The 25,048-nt window shown below is 37.4% G+C and overlaps 1 protein-coding gene across 1 annotated transcript in view; it reads left to right on the top strand.

Annotated features, from left to right (window-relative positions):
• Nucleotides 1-25,048, top strand: part of SLC2A13 (solute carrier family 2 member 13) — a 527,708-nt gene that overhangs the window by 404,995 nt on the left and 97,665 nt on the right. The window contains exon 7 of the mRNA XM_055580782.1: nt 10,371-10,496. Coding sequence (XP_055436757.1) covers nt 10,371-10,496 — 126 coding nt within the window. The remainder of the gene's footprint in view (nt 1-10,370; nt 10,497-25,048) is intronic.

Here is a 25,048-nt window from a genome sequence, read left to right as displayed (position 1 = left end):
GTCAGATTAACAAGTTAAACCCTTCCTTGAAACTAACAAGACAAGAACTTTTTGGTTCTAATTGTAGTTATTGCCTGGATTATATATTTTCCAGTCTCCTAGTAGAGTTTCTAGTACACTGTGCTAGGTTCCCCAGCAGTTTCATCCTGTAGTATAACACTGTCTATTGTATAATTTCCTCAACTGAAATTGTCCACAGTCAAAAACAATAGCATGCATTCTGAGCACAATTATCTACAATTATTTCTCTTTAAATATCATTTACGATGTCCTTTTACAATGAAATTTTGCAGGCTATGATGTAAAAGAGAGCTCTCTTTTTGTATGGCTCTCTTCTTGGGACTTCAAGGCAATTGGCCCTTGCAGCTTCTATTTCTGCAAGTGAGTTATCAAAATTGCTAACCAGTTCCATTTGGGTTGTGGGTTAAATGTTTGCAAATGGCAGCTTTATCCACTGGCAATTTAAAAGCAGGGCTTAGCTTGAAGTACCATTTGACAATTGGTCTACAGTTAGTTCAGTCGCTCAGTCGTGTCCGACTCTTTGAGACCCCATGAATCGCAGCACACCAGGCCTCCCTGTCCATCACCAACTCCCGGAGTTCACTCAGACTCACGTCCATCGAGTCAGTGATGCCATCCAGCCATCTCGTCCTCTGTCATCCCCTTCTCCTCCTGCCCCCAATCTCTCCCAGCATCAGAGTTTTTTCCAATGAATCAACTCTTCGCATGAGGTGGCCAAAGTAAAGGAGTTTCAGCTTCAGCATCATTCCTTCCAAAGAACACCCAGGGCTGATCTCCTTCAGAATAGACTGGTTGGACCTCCTTGCAGTCCAAGGGACTCTCAAGAGTCTTCTCCAACACCACAGTTCAAAAGCATCAATTCTTCAGCATTCAGCTTTCTTCACAGTCCAACTCTCACATCCATACATGACCACAGGAAAAACCATAGCCTTGACTAGACGGACCTTTGTTGGCAAAGTGATGTCTCTGCTTTTCAATATACTATCTAAGTTGGTCATAACTTTCCTTCCAAGGAGTAAGTGTCGTTTAATTTCATGGCTGCAGTCACCATCTGCAGTGATTTTGGAGCCCCAAAAAATAAAGTCTGACACTGTTTCCACTGTTTCCCCATCTATTTGCCATGAAGTGATGGGACCAGATGCCATGATCTTCGTTTTCTGAATGTTGAGTTTTAAGCCAACTTTTTCACTCTCCTCTTTCACCTTCATCAAGAGGCTTTTTAGTTCCTCTTCACTTTCTGCCATAAGGGTGGTGTATGTGCATATCTGAGGTTATTGATTTTTTTGGTTATTGATTTATTGATTATTTATTGGTTATTGATTTATTGACAATTGGTTTTACTTTGTTTTAATTTCTTTACCAAAATATCTCAGATATTCACTCCTAATTACCCACCCTCCAAAAAATTTTTTATTAATGAGAAGAAACAGATTAATGAAACTACAGTGTGCCTTGATTTAGAGAGCTATCATCATTTGATTCTTTCTATAAACATGCATTGGGTATCTAGGCTACAATGAGATTCTGCAGTTGCAGAGTTGGTAAGCATGGCTTTTTCCCTTGGGTCCTTGCAAACCAGTCAATAAAGAACTTTGTAAATTCTATAGTAGAGGTATGCACAGAGCAAAAATGAAAGTCATCACCATCATCTGTACTACATATTTACTTGGAGGAGATTTAAAATATTTTGTATGAAAAGAGAGGAATCTCTATTTTATGTAATTTAGCAATTTCTTTTAAAAAACAGTTTCTTAAAATAAGGCACACTTACAATCTCTACTCTTGAAATAAATATGTAAGAGTAAATATTTGTGAGATGGCATCCTAATATGTTTTACACTGTTAAAGTTTGTGTGAATTTAGAATGAGAGTATATACATTTCTGTCTTTTCCTTTCATGTAGAGTCTTGCAGCCAGGTGGGTTCTTAGAGATCATGTGCTCTTGGGATGGAAAACTTGAAGTCCAGAATTTAGGACTCACTCCAGGTCATACTGTGAAAGGGGACAAATAGGGCCTAAGATATAAGCCTGTTTTTTACCAAAAAAAAGAAAAAATTAATCTATGCTTGGAATATTTTTATGAGCACTGATTTTGTAACAATATATTTAAATTCTAAGCTTTTATATTTAGGAAATTTCATGTAAATTTATCAGGTCATATTCAAGAAAGCATTAAAGAGCAAATAATGAATAAAAAATAGCCACTTCTAGAAATTGTCCCTTTTTTTCAATCCTATTTGTTAAACTCATAGTTATGATATATGCTTTCTGTAAAAGGTCAATTAGCAGATTCCCCAGGATATTTAAAGTTTTTTGTTATCTTCCAAATGTCAAGTCCAAGTTAGAAATGTTACATTTGGGAGAATTTTGCCATAAGATAGTCCATATGATGAAAAATATATATTCCAGGTCAAGGATAAGGGAATGGTAGGAAATCATACTCTGCCTCCAGGAGTCTGAGAGACTCTACAGTCCAGATCAGTCAGCCACCTCAGTTCCCAAACAGTGGCCCACTCCCTGAGATGGTGATGAAATTGAACACTGATTGATGAAATTGATTGACCTCTATGAACTGATGTGAAGCAGTACAGAAAGATAATTTTCATCCTTTTTTTAATATAGAAAAGCCTCATATTAACTATGGGATAAGTTCTAGGAGAGGACTGAATGTATAAAGAGAAGAAAATAACCAATGGGATAAAGTGTTGGTCCCAGTAAAGGCCAAGGGGAGTAAGATTAAAAGTTCTAGTAGAATGTTGACCTTCGAACGAACAATTCTTTTTCAGAGCCTGGGGGAAGAGAGGTGAGGATAGCTGTGGCTATAGATATCTTTGTTCAGTCTGAATTTAAAGTTGAAAAAATTCATTCCTAATCCCTTCAGTTTTTACTGGGAAGCAAGAAAGACCTAAATCTAAAAGATTTGTAAGAGGGAATAAGGATTAGGATTGGAGGAAAGTTGTGGGCATTTGGGATAACAGTTGTGAGATTGAGAGCAGGTAGACGTTTCCCTAGGAGAAGGCAATGGCAACCCACCCTAGTCCTCTCACCTGGAAAATCCCATGGGTGGAGGAGCCTGGTAGGCTGCAGTCCATGGGGTCAGGAAGAGTCGAACACGACTGAGCAAATTCCCTTTCCCTTTTCACTTTCATGCATTGGAGAAGGCCGTGTTGACCCACTCCAGTGTTCTTGCCTGGAGAATCCCAGGGAAGGGGGAGCCTGGTGGGCTGCCGTCTATGGGGTCGCACAGAGTCAGACACGACTGAAGCGACTTAGCAGCAGCAGCAGCAGCAGACGTTTCCCTGCAGCAGTGAAGATCCAGCTTCAGCTGTACACTGTGCATGTATAGTGTTACCAGTATTCCTGGTTATGTTAATTCTCCACCAGTGCAGAGCAATTTAGATATAGAAAGTAAGAACAAAGATGGTTAGAAAGAACCAGACATAAAAGTTTATAGGCAATAGAATCTAATTACAAAAACGTTCAGGGTCTGGTGGTTAACGTGGTTTAACATGAAAGTCTGACAGAGAGGGACTCAAAGCTGTGAAGTCAGTGAAGTGTCAGGAAGAAAGGAGTGTGGGAGGCCTCTGGGAAAAGGAACAGTTATTCTAGGAATAAGAAAGAAATCTTGAAGGAAAGGAATGAAAAATCTGTATGTGTGGTTTAGGTCAGGGATCAGCAAACTTCCTGTAAAGGGTAAGATAGTAAATATCTGTGGCTTTGCAGGCCATATAGATTCTGTTATACTTCTCAGCTTTGCCCTTTAAGTTGTAGGCATTCATAGATAAGTAAACAAATGGGCATTGCTATGTTTCAATAAAACTTTATTTTTAAAATGGGCTGATTTATATTTGTCTTAAGGGCCATAGTTTGCTGACTCCTGTTCCAGATTACCATTTCCAGGATGTGGGCAAAGTTAAGTGGTTAGAAACCAACAGGTTACAATGTTGTAAGATTAGTATATTAACTATAAACCATTTAAATCTAACAGACACTGAGTGAATACTTCACCCAAGAATAGAATAACACATTCTTCATAAGTGTACAAGAAGTATTCTCCAAGATAGGTCATATGCTAGGCTGCAAAATGAGCCTACGTAAATTTTAAAAGGATTAAAATCATACAGAATATGTTCTCTGATCACAATTGGGTGAAATTAGAAATCACAAATAAATCTAGGATATTTACAAGCATGTGAAAATTAAATAACACACTCCTCAATTGCCAGTGAATCAAAGAAGAAAGTACAAGGAAAATTACTAAATAATTTGAGATGGGTGAAAATGAAGACATACCCCACCAAATATGGGATGCAGCTAAAGCAGTGCTTAGGGAGAAATTTATAGCCATAAATGCCTACATTTAAAAGGAGAAAGATATAAAAATGAAAAATCTAATGCTCTATCTTAAGAGAAAGAAGGGACAATAATCAGGTCTGAGATGCCCTGAGGAGATAGAATGGATGAAAGCCCAGATGACCTTAGCTGAGAAGAACGGCTTCTCATTGTAACTGGAGTGTGTGTGTGCCTTCTAAGTTGCTTCAGTTGTGTCTGACTCTTTGGACAGACAACCCTATGGACTATAACCCACCAGGCTCCTCTGTCCTGGGGGTTCTCCAGACAGGAATACTGGGGTGGGTTGCCATGCTCTCCTCCAGGGGATCTTCTGACCCAGCAATCAAACCTGAGTCTCTTGCTCCTCCTGCATTGGGTTCTTTACAAATAGGAAAGTATTAATAGAATGGTTTGCTATAAAGTTATAAATTTCTCATTTTTGCCACTTTCATCTGTTTCTCTATAAAACTTGAGGTGAGTTCCTTTGCAGAGAGTAAAGAGAAATGAAGCATTGGAGATCTGAGGAATAGTTTTTGTGCCAAATGGTTGAAACAGTCCTCCAATGGAGTTGACTAGGGAAAACTATTAAGAATTTTAGGCTGTTGAGGATCCTGTTGAGGCTGGTAGTAGTATGTTATAGAGGAACTACTGATCTGCCCTGCTGTGTAATTCCTTCAGTTGCGTTGGGTATGTGTGTAAAGGCACAGAAAAGGCAAATGTTGACATTCATATAATAGTTAGATGGGTGAGATAAGAAGATAAATAGGCAGGGAAATTTAGGATATTGAAATGATGAGTCATGGGCAATAAGCTAGTTAAGGACAGAACTAAAGGAAAAAAAGCTTGATTCCAGTTCAAGATGTTGGAGTAGAAAGATGTAGATTTATCTCCTCCTGCGAGAGTACCAAAATTGCAACTAGCTGTTGAATAACCATTGACAGGAAGACTCTGGAACCCGACAAAAAAAGATACCTCATATCCAAAGACAAAGAAGAAGCCGCAGCAGGATGGTAGGAAGGGCACAATCACGATAAAATCAAATCTCATATCTGCAGTGTGGGTAACCCACAAACTGGAGAACAATAATACCAAAGAAGTTCTCCCACTCTTAGAAGTTCTGAACCCCACATCAGGGTTCCCAGCCTGGGGATCTAACAGTGGGACTGGAAGTCCCCAGCAAATCTGACCTTGAACACCAGTGGGATTTGACTATAGGACTTCCACAGAACTGGGGGAAACAGACTCCTGTCTTGGAGGGTACAAACAAAATCTTGTGTGCACCAAGACCCAGAGGAAAGGAGCAGTGATCCCACAGGGGACTGAACCAAAACTACCTGCAAGTGTTGGAGGGTCTCCTGAGGAGGCATGGGTTGGCAAGGCCTCACCACAGGGACAGGGCCACTGGCGGCAATAGGCCAGGAAGGTCTCCCTTGGTGTAAACCCTCTTGGAGTTCACTGTTAACCCTACCATAGAACCCATAGACCCCAGAACTGGGTCCCCTCAAGCCAAACAAGTACCAAAAGGGAATGCAACACCAGCCATCAACATATTATTGGATTAAAGTTTTACTGAGTAATGCCCTGCTTGCTAGAGCAAGACCTAGTTTTTCCCTTTGCCAGTCCATCCCATCAGGAAGCTTACACAAGCCTCTTAGCCTCCTCCACCAGAGGACAGACAGAAGAAGCAAGAAGAACCACAGTCCCACAGCAGCTGGAACAAAAAAGACATTACAGAAAGTAAATCAGGATGAAAAAGCAGAAAGTTATGTTCCAGATGAAGGGAAAAGATAAAACCCTAGAAAAACAGCTAAATGAAATGGAGATAGGCAACCTTCTAGATAAAGAATTCAGAATAATGATAGTGAAGATGATCCGGGATCTTGGGAAACAATGGAGAAGGTGCAAGAAATGTTTACCAAAGACCTACAAGAACTAAAGAACAAACAAAGAGAAGTGAATAATACATTAGATGGAATCAATAGCAGAGTAACTGAGGCAGAAGTACAGATAAATGACCTGGAGGTCAGAATGGTGGAAATCATTGCCACAGAACAGAATATAGATAAAGGACACAAAGTAATCAAACTGACAAAAATTAAAGACAAGGATAAAATATTAAAAGTAACAAGGGAAAAATGACAAATAACATAAAAGGTAATTTTCATCAGGCTACCAGCTGATTTATCAACAAAAACTGTATAAGCCAGAAGGGAATTGGCACAAAATATTTAAAGTAATGAAAGGGAGGAACCTACAATCAAGAATACTCTACCCAGCAAGACTCTTATTCAGATTGATGGAGCAATCAAAAGCTTTCTAAACAAGCAAAAGTTAAGAGAATTCAGCACCACCAAACCAGCTTTACAATAAATGCTAAAGGAATTTCTCTAGGCAGGAAACACAAGAGAAGAAAAATACCAACAGAAAATAAACCCAAAACAATTAGGAAAATGGTAATAAGATCATAACTATTGATAATTTCCTGAAATTTAAATGGATTAAATGTACCAACCAAAAGACATAGACTGCCTGGGGCAGATGAAAACATGTGTGTATGTATTTCCACTCACCACATCACTCTGCTTGACCCCCCAAACTGTATGTAATTATTTTATATTGTTAGGTTAATCATGTTCCCATATGGCTTTCAATTATAATTATCTTTTATTTTTAGTCTAGCTATTGATTGTGAAAACTGATGAACATATTTTACTATTTAAAAAAATGGTATACATGTGAAAAAAATTTTTTAATAAAATAAAAATCACCCCTCTCATAAGGGGAAAAGGGATAAATTGGGAGATTTGGGTTGACATATGCATACTACTGTATATAAAATAGATTATTAATAAAGGCCTACTTACAGCGCAACAAACTCTATTCAATACTCTGTAATGGCCTATAGAATATATGTGTATGTATAACTGAGTCATTTTGCTGTACACCAGAAACCCACACAAATTGTAAATGAACTATACACCAATAAAGTTTTTTTAAAAATCAAAAAAAGAAAAAAAGGAAAGAGCTAATGAATAGGGAGCAAATCAATTAACTGGAGGTTGTCACAAGGTCTAGTATACAAGTCAACATCATATTTATTCACTAACAAGTCCCAGCTCCTGGAATAGTGCCTGGCACAGAGTAAGTGTAATATATTGTATTTGTTAAATGAATGATCATGGCAGAACAGATGATCTTCTAGTAAGGAAGATAGAATAAATAATTGGAGGTTGTGGTCAGAGTTGATGTTTGAAAAGGTGATGGAGGAGGTGAAACATTATGGATAATGCCTCGTATGTCTGATATGCACATGCAATAGGAAACTGGCTTTGGGCCTTTTATGGGAAATAAGTATTTTTCAAAAAATTTAAATAGTCATTTCTCTACAAATGGGTGAATTGACATTTCCCAAATAATTATCATTTAAAGCCACTGAAACCATCAGGGGTTTTAATTCTACTTCATATGGGCAGAATAAATGAACAAAATACTAGTAGGAATGATCTTCCCTTCCAAATTAGCCTAGTCTAGTTCTTAAAGCGAGAAGCTCAGAGTACCTCTCATGATTTCTATTTTATTCTGTTTATCGTAGGTGTGGACAATTTTAGGTTCACAATACTCTATCACCTTTCTAAAGTATATTGATCTTTTGGTAGGCTTTGAAAGACCTCTTTTTTTTTGCTTTTAGTGTACAACTGAAACTGTGTCAGACTTTATTTTTTTGGGGGGCTCAAATCACTGCAGATGATGATTGCAGCCATGAAATTAAAAGACACTTACTCCTTGGAAGGAAAGTTATGACCAACCTAGATAGCATATTGAAAAGCAGAGATATTACTTTGCCAACAAAGGTCCGTCCAGTCAAGGCTATGGTTTTTCCAGTGGTCATGTATGGATGTGAGAGTTGGACTGTGAAGAAAGCTGAGCACCGAAGAATTGATGCTTTTGAAATGTGGTGTTGGAGAAGACTCTTGAGAGTCCCTTGGACTGGAGGAGATCCAGCCAGTCCATCCTAAAGGAGATCAGTCCTGGGTGTTCATTGGAAGGACTGATGCTGAAGCTGAAACTCCAGTACTTTGGCCACCTCATGCGAAGAGTTGACTCATTGGAAAAGACCCTGATGATGGGAAGGATTGGGGGCAGGAGGAAAAGGGGACGACAGAGGATGAGATGGCTGGATGGCATCACTGACTCGATGGACATGAGTTTGAGTGAACTCTGGGAGTTGGTGATGGACAGGGAGGCCTGGCGTGCTGTGATTCATGGGGTTGCAAAGAGTCGGACACCTGAGTGACTGAACTGAACTGAAAGTCTCATTAAAAATAGACTATTTGTAAAGATTTACAGAGTGGCAGTGGGCTAACTTTTAAACAATGCCAGTCTTTTCCATTTAGCTAAATGCATCAAAGAAGTATTTTGATTTTGATGATTCATGTCTTTTTCAGATAGGTTGCATTAGTCCTTACCCTATTTCTCTCCCACATCCCACTGTGTAATTACTTGTACAAAGTAGATATTTAATAAGGCTGTACTGACTTATCTTAAATTATGTAATAAGTTGTTCCCTGAAATACTCTTCTCTCTACTTCTTTCCCTGGTAAATTTCTCTTATAATCCAGCTCAAATATCATCTCTGAAATTATCCCCCATTCTTACAGGCAAATAATCAGGTCTCTGCCTTTAGAGTATTTCTTTTTTCTATCATATCATCATTATTAGGAGGTATAACTATTTCTTATCCTTGCCTTTTATCTACCAAGGAGCAGAGCAGGGACTTTAATTTATTCATCTTAGGGTCTCCATACCTTATAGGTGCCTACTGTGTATAAAGTGTTCCAGGTTTGTCTGGCAAATAGTATGACAGTGAGGAAACTCATTCTACAAGCACACTGTTGGCTTATGTTGGAAAACCCTGCCCTCTAAAGAATTTTGCCTCTTTAAAATTTTCCTGAAGTTAGGATATTGCTGTTAGGTGAGCGATAATTAGTTGATAATGGCTCTGTAATCCAACCAGTGGATGGGAAAAGTTAGCCTTTTCGCCTATACCAACCTTTTTTCTTTTCTCTTTTTCAGAAAAATTTATGCAGTTTTTAAAGGTTACAACTTCTTTTAATTAAGCATACAAACATAGTTGATTTTCAATGTATATTTATTAAAAGTACAAGTATCCCCCAGATGTTAACTCTGACCATTCTTATGGTGGTGGCGTTTTTATTTTTTTAACTTTTTGCTCTAGATGTAATTTTTTTTTCATTCTTTGAATTTTCTATTTCATGATCTATTTTAGGAAAAAATTCCATTTTTTAAAAGATACGGTACATGATGTAAACATTTAAGAGAAGTAAATGCTTTGGTACAGTTTGGAACCAGGTAGCTGGTTCAAACGGAGAAGGCTATGGCACCCCACTCCAGTACTCTTGCCTGGAAAATCCCATGGATGGAGGAGTCTGGTGGGCTGCAGTCCATGGGGTCGCTAAGAGTCGGACACAACTGAGCGACTTCACTTTCACTATTCACTTTCATGCATTGGAGAAGGACATGGCAACCCACTCCAGTGTTCTTGCCTGGAGAATCCCAGGGACGGGGGAGCCTGGTGGGCTGCCATCTATGGGGTCGCACAGAGTCAGACACGACTGAAGTGACTTAGCAGCAGCAGCAGCAGCTGGTTCAAAATGGACCAGTCCATACTCTGGTAACAAATCTCAGTGGCTTAGGAAAGCAAAAGTATATTTGCTGCTGGCAGACTGGAGTTCTTCAACATACAATATTGCACATCCAGTCCACCTACATTTCAAAGTGGTTTCCAAAGTTGCTGCATCCAGAGTAGGGGGAGATGGAAGAAATCAGCCAGTTCTCACCTGCCTTATCACAAGTTATTTGCCAGAGCCAAACCGAGTCACATGGCCCCAAGCTTACTGCAGAGTAGAGTGGAAAATGCAGAGGAGCGCATAGAATACAGTGTGTGCTGAGCATCAGTTGTCTCTGTTAACATGACTACAACTTGTTTCATTTTACAGTTACTGTAACGAATGTATGTTGGATCCAGACTGCGGTTTCTGTTATCAGATGAATAAATCAACCGTCATTGACTCTTCCTGTGTTCCAGTTAATAAAGCATCCACAAATGAGGCAGCCTGGGGCAGGTATGTTGCTCACTACATACCATAAGAATATACAATAAAATTTCAGCTTGAGACTTATTTTTAAACTTACAGAATGACTGCACTTACACACTCTACTTCTTTTAAATTGGTCTTCTTTTAAAGAATCTTTGTTCTTTACAATACTTTGCAACATTTTCTGATGAGAGTGGGTAAAAATATTCCAACTGTATGCTTCACAAACTTAGCAAATAAACTCAAGCCTAGACTTCAGGAAATCCAAATTCCAGACCCAACTCTGTTGTAATAAGCTACAGGAGTCTGGACCTTGAGGCAAGTATCGCTAAATATTGCCACGGTAGTTTCTCCCACTGGGTATTTTTTAATTACACCAATAATTTCCAAACTCTAAAACTTAAGTGAAAGACATAAAATTGTGAAGTCACAGTGAATTACTATCATTTTAAATTCTTTAATTCATATTGTACGTTTCTGGAAGTCAGAGAAATTAAACAAAATAAGGATAAAGTTGGTAATTATGGACATGTATGAGAAACTGTGAATCTTTCTCTTTATGACAGAGCCCATTGGTTTAGAGTAGGCACATAAATGAAACATTTGTGTAGAACAAATATCCCATATTTATGAGCTAACATTCATATTCATGGATACAGAAACATGTAAATATTATTTGACATGGCTTTTGCATTTTAAATTCTCAAAAAAAGATTACCATGCTCTCATGCTGTCTGCCTCCTAATACTGGGGAAGGCAATGAAATCTGTAATAAAGTGCTTATATCTCCTAGGAGCCAGAAAGCATAATGTATCATTAATAATTATGCTGTTGTCATTAATCATTTTATTATGGAATTATTCCAAAGTAATAGTAGTAAATTATATGATATTGAGTGAAAATCCAGATCATATTGTAAATACACTGATTAAAAAGAAATATGTAAACGAAATACAATTATTACTTAAAATGAAAACTTGAAAGAGCTTCTTTTAAAAACATCTAGTGTATGCTTTTCATTAGTCAAGCTTTATTAGGAAGTTAATTGATTAATTATTTCTGAATGTAATACTTTATAGTTTTAATCCTTTTGATTTTTTTCAATAGAAGAAGTCTGAAAGTTTCTAGTCAAGAATTATAAACAATTTGAATTATGAACAGTTTCAAACTGTTTGTAGTTTCCTGTACTTCATAGAATTAATTTAAAAACTTATGGGGACACTAAAATTATGTTTATCTCTTTCTCACAAGAAGGTCTATAGGTCGGTGGTCTCAAAATAAGAGTTTTATTCTTTTTGCAACTAACAAACTTTACAACTTTTTAATAGAAATATGTATTACTTCTTTTATTTACACCTATTTTAGATTTTATTTATATTTTTGTACCATTATTTCTGGGCTACACCCACTACTAGAGAAAAGTGAAAATAGATAATACCCAAGAAGAAAAAATACAAAGAACTAAACAAAATATACAAGAAACTTTTATGCTTGTGGAATATTATTAATAGAATAATAACCTAAAAATCTTTAACTCCCACCTTAGAAAGAAAACAGATTTTCTCACTCTTCTCTGTGCTGAGCAGCAATCTTCCTCTTAGCTTGGTCACCATGCTGGGTTACCTCAATCTATCCTACAAAGAAAACAAAAAATGCAGGATGTGTTTATCATGAAAAATTCCTACAACAGATTCTCCAATTGTAGATAAAATAGCATTCATTATAATTTTGTTTATTTTGTTGATAGGTTTTATGCAATTACCTAGAATGGAATTTTCAGGGAAAAATCTACCTTTACCTTGGATTCCTATTCAAGATATACTATTTATAGATGTTTTGGGGACAAGTATTGAGGCAATGCAATGACATAATCACGGATCTCTTTTGTTGGAGTTGCCAAGTCATGTCTGATGCTTTGTGATCCCATGGACTGTAGCACGCCAGGCTTCCCTGTCCTTCACTATCTTTCAGAGTTTGCTCAGACTCATGTCCATTGTGTCAATGATGCCATCAAACCATCTTATCCTCTGCTTCCCCCTTCTCCTGTTGTCTTCAATCTTTCCCAGCATCAGGGTCTTTTCCAGTGAGTCAGCTCTTCACATCAGGTGGCCAAAGCATTGGAATTCTCAGTTCACGTACTTCAAGACTTCATATACTTCAAGACTAGCTTGAAGGATTTTGAGCATTGCCTTGCTAGCATGTGAAACTTTACAGTAATTTGAACATTCTTTGGCATTACCCTTCTTTGGGGATGGAATGAAAACTCTTTTTCCAGTCCTATGGCCACTGCTGAGTTTTCCAAATTTGCTGGCATACTGAGTGCAGCACTTTAATAGCAACATCTTTTAGGATTTGAAATAGCTCAGTTGGAATCCCATCACCTCCACTAGCTTTGTTGTGGTAATCCTTATAAAGCCCACTTGATTTCACACTCCAGATTGTCTGGCTAGGTGAGTAACCAAACCATCATGGTTATCCGAGTCATTAAGACCTTTTTTGAATAGTTCTTTTGTGTATTCTTGCCACCTCTTCTTAATCCTTTCTGCTTCTGTTAGATCCTTGCCTTTTCTGTCCTTTATTGTACCCATCCTTGCAAGAAATATTCCCTTGTTATCTTCAATTTTCTTGAAGGAATCTCTTTTCTTTCCCATTCTGTTGTTTTCCTCTATTTCTTTGCATTATTCACATAAGAAGGCTTCTTGCATATTTTTTTCTTGGGGATGGTTTTGGTCACTGCCTTCTGTACAGTGTTACAAACCTCCATCCATAGTTGTTCTGTTTTTTCATAGTTTTTCTGGTAGGCATTCTGTCTACCAGATCTAATCCCTGGAATCTATTCATCATCTCCACTGTATAATCATAAGGGATTTGATTTAGGTCATACCTGAATTGCCTAATGGTTTTCCCTACTTTCTTCAGTTTAAGCCTGAATTTTGCAATAAGGAGCTGATCATCTGAGCCACAGTCAGCTCCAGGTCTTGTTTTTGCTGACTGTATAGAGCTTCTCCATCTTCAGCTGCAAAGAATCTCTATTTGTAGCTGTTTCCTGAAAAACATCAGATAGAAGGGTAATACAATTCGTGATGAAGAGTATGCTGATTTTTATCTCAACATAACGAAAAGCATTTGTCCTTATAATTAATTACAATTAATTTGAAATAAAACTTTGTCAATCAGTATGCTTTTCCATGTGAGCATATGTGCTCAGTTGCTTCAGTCTTGTCCAAGTCTTTGCCACGCTATGAACTGTATGTAGCCTGACAGGTTCCTCTTTGCATGAGATTCTCTAAGCAATAATACTGGCGTGAGTTGCCAGGCCCTCCTCTAGGGGATCTTCCCAACTCAGGGATTGAACCCACATCTCCTGCATCTCCTCATTGCAGATGGATTCTTTACCACTGAGGGAAAGCCTGTTATATTTTAATCAAAAAATATTTTGTTTATCCCTGTTCTTCAAAAAAGATATACAAATGACAAAGCTCATGAAAAACTGTTCAGCAGCACTAATTATTAGGGAAATGCAAGTCAAAACTACAATGAAGTATTATCTCAGATGCCTTAGGATAAAAAAAAATAACAAAGAAAAATAAAACAATAATTGTTGTGGAAGATGTGGAAAAATTGGAAACTGTATGCACTGTAGATAGGAATATAAAATGGTGCAGCCACTACGGAAAACAGTGTGGCGGTTTTTACATAATTTAAGATAGAATTATATGTCATCTAATAATTCCATTTTGGGTATACATCCAAAAGCATTGAAAATAAGGCCTTGAAGTTTTATTTGAATAATGTAAAAAACAGCAGCATTGTTCACAATAGCCAGAAGTTGGAAGCGACTCAAATGCTACTTGACAGACAAATGGATAAGCAAACTGTATATACATACAATTATACATATTTAAAGAAAAGAAATTCTGGCTACTACAACATGAATGAGCCTTGAATACAAGATGATGAGTGAAATGAGCAAATATCGTATGATTCCATTAACATGAGGTACCCAGGGTACTCAGGTTTATAGAGGAAGAATGAAGAATAGTAGTTGCCACAAGCAGAGGGAAGAAGGAAATAGGGAGTTTTTGTTTAATGGTTATGGGGTTTCAGTTTTGGAAAATGGAATGAGTTTTGGAGATTGCTTACACAATAAGGTGACTATACTTACTGCTGAACTATACAGTTTAAAATGATTCAAAATTTAAATAATTAAGATAGTAAATTTTGTGTATTGTGTATTTTACAATTAAAAACTTTTAAAAAGGAAAACCCGTGTTAAAATCATTTAACATACTCCTAGAAAATTCAGTACACTGAACTAATAGAAAATCTTTCCTCCTGCCCATCATCCTCTGCATCTCCCACATGCATCCCACACAGAGACAAATATAGGTTTAATTCACAGCTGAACTTGAGAGAAATGCCCAAATGCTACCAGTGAGAGTGAGAGCAGCAAAAGCCCATGTAGAAACCCAACAGTATACAAGAATATCAGAACAGAAGGCAGTCTAAAAGGTGAGAGGCTAGTGTTTTAGATGCTAAGAAGGCAAAACTCCAAGTCTTGCCTCTAGAAATATGATGGGCCACCTAGCCTCTGAAACAGAGGCAAGAAAATCTGTTGGACTGTGCTGGGCAAAACTCTTTGTGACCCACTTGGGACCTTGAGTTGAAACAGTGTCACACATGTGAAAGCAAAACCAGAAGCCTTTACTATAGGGAAATGTGGCTTCTAATTTCATACTGCCCTTGTGAAGGGGAGCCATCAGTTGAGAAACATGAATAGTAAAAAATAAAAATGTGGGTCCCAAACTGGAGATATCCATAAAGCTAACTTAGCAAACATGCAGTTATCAGAACCCAGGATGTATGAGACTTCCATCGAAAGAAAATATGAGATAGAAGTAAAAAATTTTAAACTATATCAATTTATGAAAAAAAGCTACCATGTGTGACAGACAGAAGAATGAACACAAAAAGAACCCTACATTACCAAAAAAACTTAAGAGCCTTTAAAATAATGTTTAAAAGGAAAAAAAAAAGGATATAGTATAATTTTTTCAATTATACTGAAAGTTGCACACTTATAATTTGCACAGCATATATGTATTTGTGTATGTATGTGTCTGTAGGAGAGGGGAATGGCAACCCACTCCAGTACTCTTACCTGGAAAATCCCATGGCTGGAGGAGCCTGGTAGGCTGCAGTCCATGGGGTTGCTCAGAGTCGGACACAACTGAGCGACTTCAGTTTCCCTTTTCACTTTCATGCATTGGAGAAGGAAATGGCAACCCACTCCAGTGTTCTTGCCTGGAGAATCCCATGGACAGAGGAGCCTAACAGGCTACAGTCCATAGGATCACAAGAATCAGACACGACTTAGCGACTAAACCACCTAAACCACCACCAACAGATAAGTACATTAGAATACTTTCTATTTATTTGTCTATGTCTATTCATCCACCTCCTTTTCTCCTGGCTTTCTATACACAAAAATATAAATACTCTATTCTGGAACTTCAAACATCCTGATTCTTTGCTAATTAGGGATACTTGCTTAATGTGCTGATTCAGTGTTTGTTTCCTATAATATAACATGTTCGCTCTGTAATTAGATACATCAAAATAGCTAGATAGATCCTTATTTGGCAATTCATTGTTCTAACTTGCGCTGATTCCTGGTTAATTGTATTCATTCAGCAGATATTTTTCTCAAAGCTGCACTCTGATACAACACCCAGCCTGTTTTCCCAACCACCCACCTCTCTTCTCTATAGAATTCTAGTCAGTCAAAACCCCCTGCTATCACCCTAATATCCATTATGATTTCCCATCTCTTTGCCTTTCCTCATTCTGTGCGTTCTGCCTAGGATTTATCCTCCTCTCTCTTTTGAATCTCTGCCTCTGACTTCTTCGGATTATTTTTTGCCCAGATCAGATATCACCTTTTTTCCTTGCAGTCTCTTTGATTAGCCTCTGAGAACAATGCTTATTATATCCCCTGTTTTCCTCTAGCACTTAACTGTCTAACATATGATAATTATATTGTGTTATATGATAGTGATTTGAGTTTGGATGTATCTTTTCTCTTAGATGATAAATTCCAGTGTTCATATCCTGCACTATTTTAAATCCCTCAGTGCCTTACCAGACAATTCAATCAATAATTATTTTTTTAAAACTGGAAAAGGCTGCCATCACCAGAAATTATATGAGTTTGAAAGTACCAAAGTTCCAAATGAGAGGATACAATGTTCCCATCATTTTATTTTAGTGATATCATCTGCATTCTGACTTATTTCCAAGAAAGGAAACCTCTAAAGGAAAAATGGGAGTGATATGGTTTTAATAAACAATGTTAAATGTTTACCTGGTACTCATGAAAACACTCAGAAAGTTGTTAAAAAAATAAATATCATGTATTCCTGATATGCATACTATGCATTACTTGTAGTCATACTACATGAAAAAATACCTTTTTTTTAATTGGAGGGTAATTGCTTTACAATGTTGTGTTTGTTTCTGCCATGCAGCAGCATGAATCAGCTGTACATATATCAGCTGTACATAATCAGCTATACATATATCCCCTCCATCTTCTGCCTTCCTCCCACCCACACAGCTCACCCTCTAAGTCATCACAGAGCACCAGGCTGAACTCCCTGCATTATATAGCAACTTCCCATAAGCTATTTTACACATGGTAAAGTATGTATTTGATAATTATTGGAAGAAATATTTAGCACATTTCCTTGAAACATTCATTGGTATACTAGGGAAGCAATATTTCTATGGTGACAGTATATAATATTGACAATATGGAAGTAGACCAAATACCAAAAGGAAGTTTCCCCTTTATCACCTTTTGTGTTTTAATCTGTAAAGACATTTATCAGTTTTGTCTTTAGAAACAGGAATTTATTTTATCATTAACAAAATATGCTGTTGTTGTTTAGCCACTAAGTCATGACCAACTCTTTGTGACCCCATGGACACGCCAGGCTCTCCTATCCTCCACTGTCTCCTGGAGTTCGCCCAAATTCATGTCCATTAAGTCAGTGATGTTATCTGACCAACTGCTGCCCCCTTCTCATTTTGCCTCCAGTCTTTCCTAGCCTCAGGGTCTCTTCCAATGAGTTGGCTCTTCGCATCAGTTGGCCAAAGTTTTGGAACTTCACTTTCAGCATCAGTCCTTCCATTGAATATTCAGGGTTGATTTCCTTTGTATTGACTGGTTTTATCTTCTTGCTGTCCAAGGGACTCTCGAGTCTTCTCCAGCACCACAGTTCAAAGGCATCAATTCTTTTTCACTCAGCCTTTTTTATGGTCCATCTCTCACAATCATACATGACTACTAGAAAAATCATAGCTTTGGCTATTCATACCTTTGCAAGCAAAGTGATATCTCTACTTTTTAATATGGTGTCTAGGTTTATCATAGTTTTCTTTCCAAGGAGCAAGTATCTTTTAATTTCATGGCTTCAGGCACTGTCTGCAGTGATTTTTGGAACCCAAGAAAAGAAAATCTGTCACTGCTTCTGCTTTTTTCCCTTCTGTTTGCCATAAAGTGATGGGACTGGATACCCTGATCTTAGTTTTTTAATGTTGAGTTTCAAGCCATTCTTTTCACTCTTTTCTTTTACCCTCATCAAGAGGCTCTTCAGTTCCTCTTCACTTTCTGCCATTAGAGTGATATCACCTGCATTTCTGACATTGTTGATATTTCTAGATTCCAGCTTGTGATTCATCCAACCTGGCATTTCACATGATGTCCTCTGCAAAGAAGTTAAACAAGTAGGGTGGCAATATGCAGCTTTGATGTACTCCTTTCCCAATTTGGAGCAAGTCCATTGTTCCATGTCCAGTACTAACTGTTGCTTCTTGACCCACATACAGGTTTCTCAGGAAACAAGTAAGGTGGTCTGGTACTCCCATTTCTTAAAGAGTTTTCCACAATTTGTTGTGATCCACACAGTCAAAGACTTCTGTGTAGTCAATGAAGCAGAAGTAGATGTTTTTCCTGGAATTCCCTTTATCTATCTGATCCAACAGATGTTGGCAATTTGATCTCTCTCTCTCTGTCTTTTCTAAACTCAACTATACATCTGGAAGTTTTCAGTTCACATACTGCTAAAGCTTAGCTTGAAGGATTTTGAGCTTTACCAAACTGGCATGTGAAATGAGCACAATTGTGTGGTAGGTTGAACATTTTTGGCATTGCCCTTTTCTGGGATTGGAATGAAAACTGACTTTTCTAGTCCTATGGCCACTGCTGAATTTTCCAAATATGCTGGCATATTGAGTGCAGCACTTTTAACAGCTTCATATTTTAGGATTTTAAATAGCTCAGCTGGAATGCCACCACTTCCAATACCTTTGTTCACAGCAATGCTTCCCAAGGCCCACTTGACTTCACACTTCAGAATGTCCAGTCTAGGTAAGTGACCACATCATTGTGGTTATCTGTCATTAAAACCTTTGTGAATATCTTCTATATATTCTTGCCACTTCTTAATTTCTTCTGCTTCTGTTAGATCCTTACTCTTTTTGTCCTTTATAGGAAAAAACAATAGAATAGGAAGGACTAGAGATCTCTTCAAGAAAATTGGAGATATCAGGGGAATATTTCATGCAAGGATGGGCCCAATAAAGGATAGAAACAAGCTATATCAGTATCGTATGTACAAGATTGATATTTGTATTAGTTATTCATATTTAAAAGGATTTAAAATATTCATGCTGTGCTCCTAAACTAATAACAATATAGTTCAACGTTAATCTTTCCTAGCATTTATTTTGCATCGAGAAGTAACAAAGAATCTAATATAGAATTCTTTAGTCAATTTTGGTTTTTATAATTTTCAATTTTTTATTGATTTATAATCTTTAAGGTGTAGAGCAAAGTGATTCAATTATATATATATATATATATATATATACACACACACATACATATATTATTTTTCAGATTCTTTTCCATTTTAAGTTATTGCAAGATACGTAATATGTTCCCTGTGCTGTACAATAGGTCTTGTTTATAGTAGTCTGTTAATCTCAGATTCCATAGTTATCCCTCCAACTCCTTTCCCCTTTGATACCCATAGTTTGTTTTCTACATATGCACATCTCTTTCTGTTTTTTATTTAAACTTTTTATTCTGTACTGAGGTATAGCTGATTAACAAACAATGTGATATTTTCAGGTAAACAACAAAGGGACTCAGCCATATATGTACATGTATCCATTCTCCCCCAAACTCTCCTATCCAACTCTGCCACATTGAGCAGAGTTCCTATGCTATACAGTAGGTCATTTTGGTTATCTATTTTAAATATAATAGTGTGAACATGTCCATCCCAAACTCCCTTACTATCTCTTTTCCCCATCCTTCTCGCAGCAACTATAAGTTCATTCTTTAAGTCTGTGAGTCTGTTTCTGTTTTGAAAATAAGTTCATTTGTATCACTCTTTTAGATTTCACATAAAAGTGATATTGTATGATATTTGTCTTTGTCTGACATAGTTCACTTAGTATGGTAGTCTCTGGGGCCACCCATATTGCTGCAAATGGAATAATTTCATTCTTTTTTCATGGCTGAGTAGCATTCCATTGTGTATATACACCATATCTTCTTTATCCATTCATCTGTTAGTGGCCATTTAGGTTGCTTCCAGTATTGGCTATTGTGACTAGTGCTGCTATGAACATTGAGGTGTACTTATCTTCTTGAATTTGCATTTTCTGCAGATGTATGCCCAGGAGTGGGAGTATTGTATTATATGGTAACTCTATTTTTAGTTTTTTAAACAACCTCCATACTGTTCTCCATAATGTTTGCACCAATTTGTATTCCCACCAACAGTGTAGGAAGGTTACCTTTTCTCCACACCCTCACCAACATTTATTATTTGTAGATTTTTAATGATGGCTATTCTGACTAGTGTGAGGTGATACATCATTGTGGTTTGGTTTACATTTCTCAAATAATTAGAAATGTTGAGTATATTTTCATGTGCCTGTTACCCATATGTATGTCTTCTTTGCAGAAATGCCTGTTTAAGTCTTCTGCCCATTTTTTGTTTGGGTTGCTTGTTTTTGTGTTATAGAGCTATGTGAGCTGTTTGTATATTTTTTAAATTAATCCTTCATCAGTTGCATCATTTGCAAATATTTTCTCCCAGCACATAGATGATCTTTTTGTTTTATTTGTGGTTTCCTTTACTGTGCAAAACTTTTAGGTTTAATTAGATCCCATTTGTTTATTCTTGTTTATTGTTTTTTCTTTACTCTAGGAGACAGAGCCAAAGAAAATATTCCTGCAGTTTATGTCAAACAGTGTCCTGCCTTTGTTTTCCTCTAGGAGTTTAAAAGTATCTGGTCTTACATTTAGGTCTTTAATCTGTTTTGAGTTTATTTTGGTGTACAGTGTTAGAGAATTTCTAATTTCATTCTTTAAATGTAGCTGTCCATTTTTCCCAGCACCACTTATTGAAGAGACTTTCTTTTCTCTAATGTGTATTCTTGCCTCATTTGTTGGACATTAATTGACCTTAAGTGCATGGATTTATATCTGTGCTTTCTATACTGTTCCATTGATCTTTGTGTCTGTTTTTGTGCCAGTGCCATGCTATTTTGAGGACTGTAGCTTTGTAGTATAGTCTGAAGTCAGAGAGCTTGATTCATCCAGCCCCATTCTTCTTTCTGAAGATTGCTTTAATTTTGATATCTTTTGTGTTTCCATACAAATATAAAAAATTTTTTCTCCTTTTCTGTGAAAAATGCCATTGATAATTTAGTTTGGATTGCAGTGGATCTCTAGATTGCCTTGGGCAGTATGGCTATTTTAACAATATTCATTTATCCAATCCAAGAATAGAAATATGCCTACTCGTCGCTCCAGTCATGTCTGACTCTTTACAACCCTGTGGACTACAGCCCACCAGGCTCCCCTGTCCACAGGATTCTTCAGGCAAGAATACTGGAGCAGCTTGCCATGCTGTCCTCCAGGGGATCTTCCCAACCCAGGGACTGAATGTAAATCTCCTATATCTCCTGCATTGGCAGGAGCATTCTTTACCCACTGGGCCACCTGGGAAGCCCCAGAAATACATATAGAAATATACATATAGAAATATATAGTATATAGAAATGTGCCATATTGTATGTTAATTTTGTACCCTTAAACTTTATCTAATTCATTGATGAGCTCCAGTAGTTTTCTGCTGCCACCTTTAGAATTTTCTATGTATAATATGTATAATATCATGTATAATCTATCTATAATATCATGCCATCTGCAGATAGTGACAGTTTTACATCTCCCTTTTCAATTTGAATTCCTTTTATTTACTTTTTTCTTCTCTGATTCCTGTGCCTAAGAGTTCTAAAACTACGTGAGAGTTGATATCTTTGTCTTGTTCCTGTCCTTCGAGTGAATGCTTTCACCTCTTCACCACTGACTGTGATGTTAACTGTGGGTTTATCATACATGGCCTTTATTATGTTGAGATATATTCCCTATATTTTATGCCCAATTCCTAGAGAGTTTTTTCCATCAAGGGATGTTGAATTTTATGAAAATCTTTTTCTGCATATAGTAAAATGATCATATGGTTTTTATTGATTTTATTACTGTGGTGTATCACATTGACTAATTTGTGAGTATTGTAAAGTACTTTAATCCCTGTGATAAATCCTACTTGATCATGGTATATGATCCTTTTAATATGTTGCTACCTTAGGGCTTCCCTGGTATCTCAGCTAGTAAAGAATCTGCTTGCAATGCAGAAGACCTAAGTTCAATTCCTGGGTGAGAGAGATCCACTAGAGAAGGGATAGGTTACCCACTCCAGTATTCTTGAGCTTCCCTTGTGGCTCAGCTGGTAAAGAATCCTGCTGCAAGGAGGGGGACCTGGGTTCGATTCCTGGGTTGGAAAGATCCCCTGGAGAAGGGAATGGCTACCCACACCAGCATTCTGGCCTGAAGAATTCCATGTACCATATAGTCCATGGGGTTGCAAAGAGTAGGATACAACTGAGTGACTTTCACTTTCATGTTAGGTTTGTTAGCATTTTGTTGAGGATTTTTGCATCTGGGTTCATGTGTGATATTGGCCTATAATTTTTTTGTGTGTGTGATATCTTTGTCTGGTTTTGTTATCAGAGTGATGACAGCCTCACAATTTTCCTCTTTAAGCTACATTTTTTTAAATGCTTTTGCTTGAATAATAGTCATTATGCTAGAGTAATCCCTTTAAGATCTGTAGCTGTATACTATATGTTCTATCTATCCATAAATAATTTCAGAGATTGTATGCCTCTTGGTTCTTCTCATGTCCAGAAGCTAAGACTCTCCTGGTTTTAGTGACTATCTATATTACAGATTCTGATGCTGTTTATGTTGCAAAGTGTGCAAATCAGAAAAGAACAAACATTTGTGAATAACTCATCTCCCTCCTCGATGTTAGTCTGTCCAATTTCTTGGTTGACATTTAATTACAATAAACACAGTTTAACAGCTTTATATAAGAAAGTAGTAATGTTCAGAATGTTTTGACTATCCTTCATCTGAGGCCAAAACCTTCCATTTCTAGTCACTTCCTTTACCTTCTTCATTTTTAGAAATTCTTCTTCAGTTTGTATCATCTGAAAAGTAGTCTGTGAGTTTTCTTCTCACTGAAGAAAACTGTAGGACTTTTTATATGAGGATAAGGGTAGAGACATGAATTGCATGTACTTCGATCACAGTTTCAGAGAGCCTTATTTAGATTTGACTTTTGTAGATGTATTTTCATAGATGTGTAAATCATATTGGTAATGACACTGATGCTGGGAAAGATTAAAGGCAGGAAGAGAAGGGGACAACAAAGGATGATTGGTTGGATGGCATCACTGACTCAACAGACAAGAGTTTGAACAAACTCCAGGAGATGATGAAGGACAGGGAAGCCTGGCATGCTGCAGTCCAGGGGGTCACAAAAAGTCAGACACAACTGGGCAACTAAACAGAATGATTTTAGGCAAATGATTTTATATAATACTTAGGGCATGATGTTATACCATATATAGAGATACAATTCTCCTTAAAATATATTAAGAAGAAAATCAGTTAGCATTATTTTTTAATATTTATCTATTTATTTGGCTGTAACAGCTTTAGTCATGTCACAGAATCTTCGCTCTTCATTGCAGCATGCAAAATATTTAGTTGCGGCATGCAAACAGTTGTGACAGGGATCTAGTTTCCTGATTAGGGGTCAAACCCAGGCCCCTGCATTGGGAGCACAGACTCTGGACCACGAGGGAAGTTCCAGCTGACATAATTTACCATGCCATGATTTTAACACTTGGAAGGAAACATTATCTAACTGGAAATTAATACCATTGTCTTTTTTATTCCATTTTTATTTTAATTATCTTCTGTTCATGACAAGTGTGTTTGAATGTATTATTGTTCAAAATATCTGCTGTACTGTCTCAGGAAGGATTAGATGTCCATGGCGCATTCAGTCTTATCCACATGACTCGCTCTGGCCAAGGAAATGGAAGTGGAACCAATCTGTGTCACTTCTAAACTAAAACTTTAAGAGAAAGAATTGGCCATATCCTCTTTTCCCTCTGCAGTAAAGTTGGCAGTGTCCCAGAATAGAAGGTGTTCCATTAGCTTTGGTCCCAGAGTACAGACAAGGTGGAGCAGAATCACAACTGACCTCAGATGGACCAGTAGCATGAGCAGCAAATTAGCCTAGTGTATGGCACTTGATTTTGGGGTTCTTTTATTATCTCCATATAACCTACTCACTTCTGACTGATAAAGCAAGATGAACTGTTCTCCCCTGTGCATGTGGCATGAAATTTACTTACATTATAAAAGGAAGCTCATTTTTTAAAACTATTAAATAATATTATGGGGAAAAGTTGGCTTAAAATTCAACATTTGAGAAACTAAGTTCATGGCATCCGGTCCCATCACTTCATGGCAAATAGATGGGGAAACAATGGAAACAGTGACAGACTTTATTTTCATGGGCTCCAGAATCACTGCAGATGGTGACTGCAGTGATGAAATTAAAAGACTCTTGCTCCTTGGAAGAAAAGCTATGAGCAACCTAGACAGCATATTAAAAAAGCAGAGATATTACTTTGCCAACAAAAGGTCCATCTAGTCAAAGCAATGAGTGTGAGAATTGGACTATAAAGAAAGCGGAACACCAAAGAATTGATGCTTTTGAACTGTGGTGATGGAGAAGACTCTTGAGAGTCCCTTGGACTGCAAGGAGATCCAACCAGTCCATTCTGAAGGAGATCAGCCCTGGGATTTCTTTGGAAGGAATGATGCTAAAGCTGAAACTCCAGTACTTTGGCCACCTCATGCGAAGAATTGACTCATTGGAAAAGACTCTGATGCTGGGAGAGATTGGGGGCAGGAGGAGAAGGGGATGACAGAGATGGCTGGATGGCATCACTGACTCGATGGACGTGAGTCTGAGTGAACTCCGGGAGTTGGTGATGGACAGGGAGGCCTGGCGTGCTGCGATTCGTGGGGTCGCAAAGAGTCGGACACGACTGAGCGACTGATCTGATCT

This window comes from Bubalus kerabau, chromosome 1, assembly GCF_029407905.1.
Source record: "Bubalus kerabau isolate K-KA32 ecotype Philippines breed swamp buffalo chromosome 1, PCC_UOA_SB_1v2, whole genome shotgun sequence".
Taxonomy (NCBI): Eukaryota; Metazoa; Chordata; class Mammalia; order Artiodactyla; family Bovidae; genus Bubalus; species Bubalus kerabau.
The sequence above is the reverse complement of the archived record's forward strand: the minus strand, read 5'-3'. Positions and strand labels throughout refer to the sequence as shown.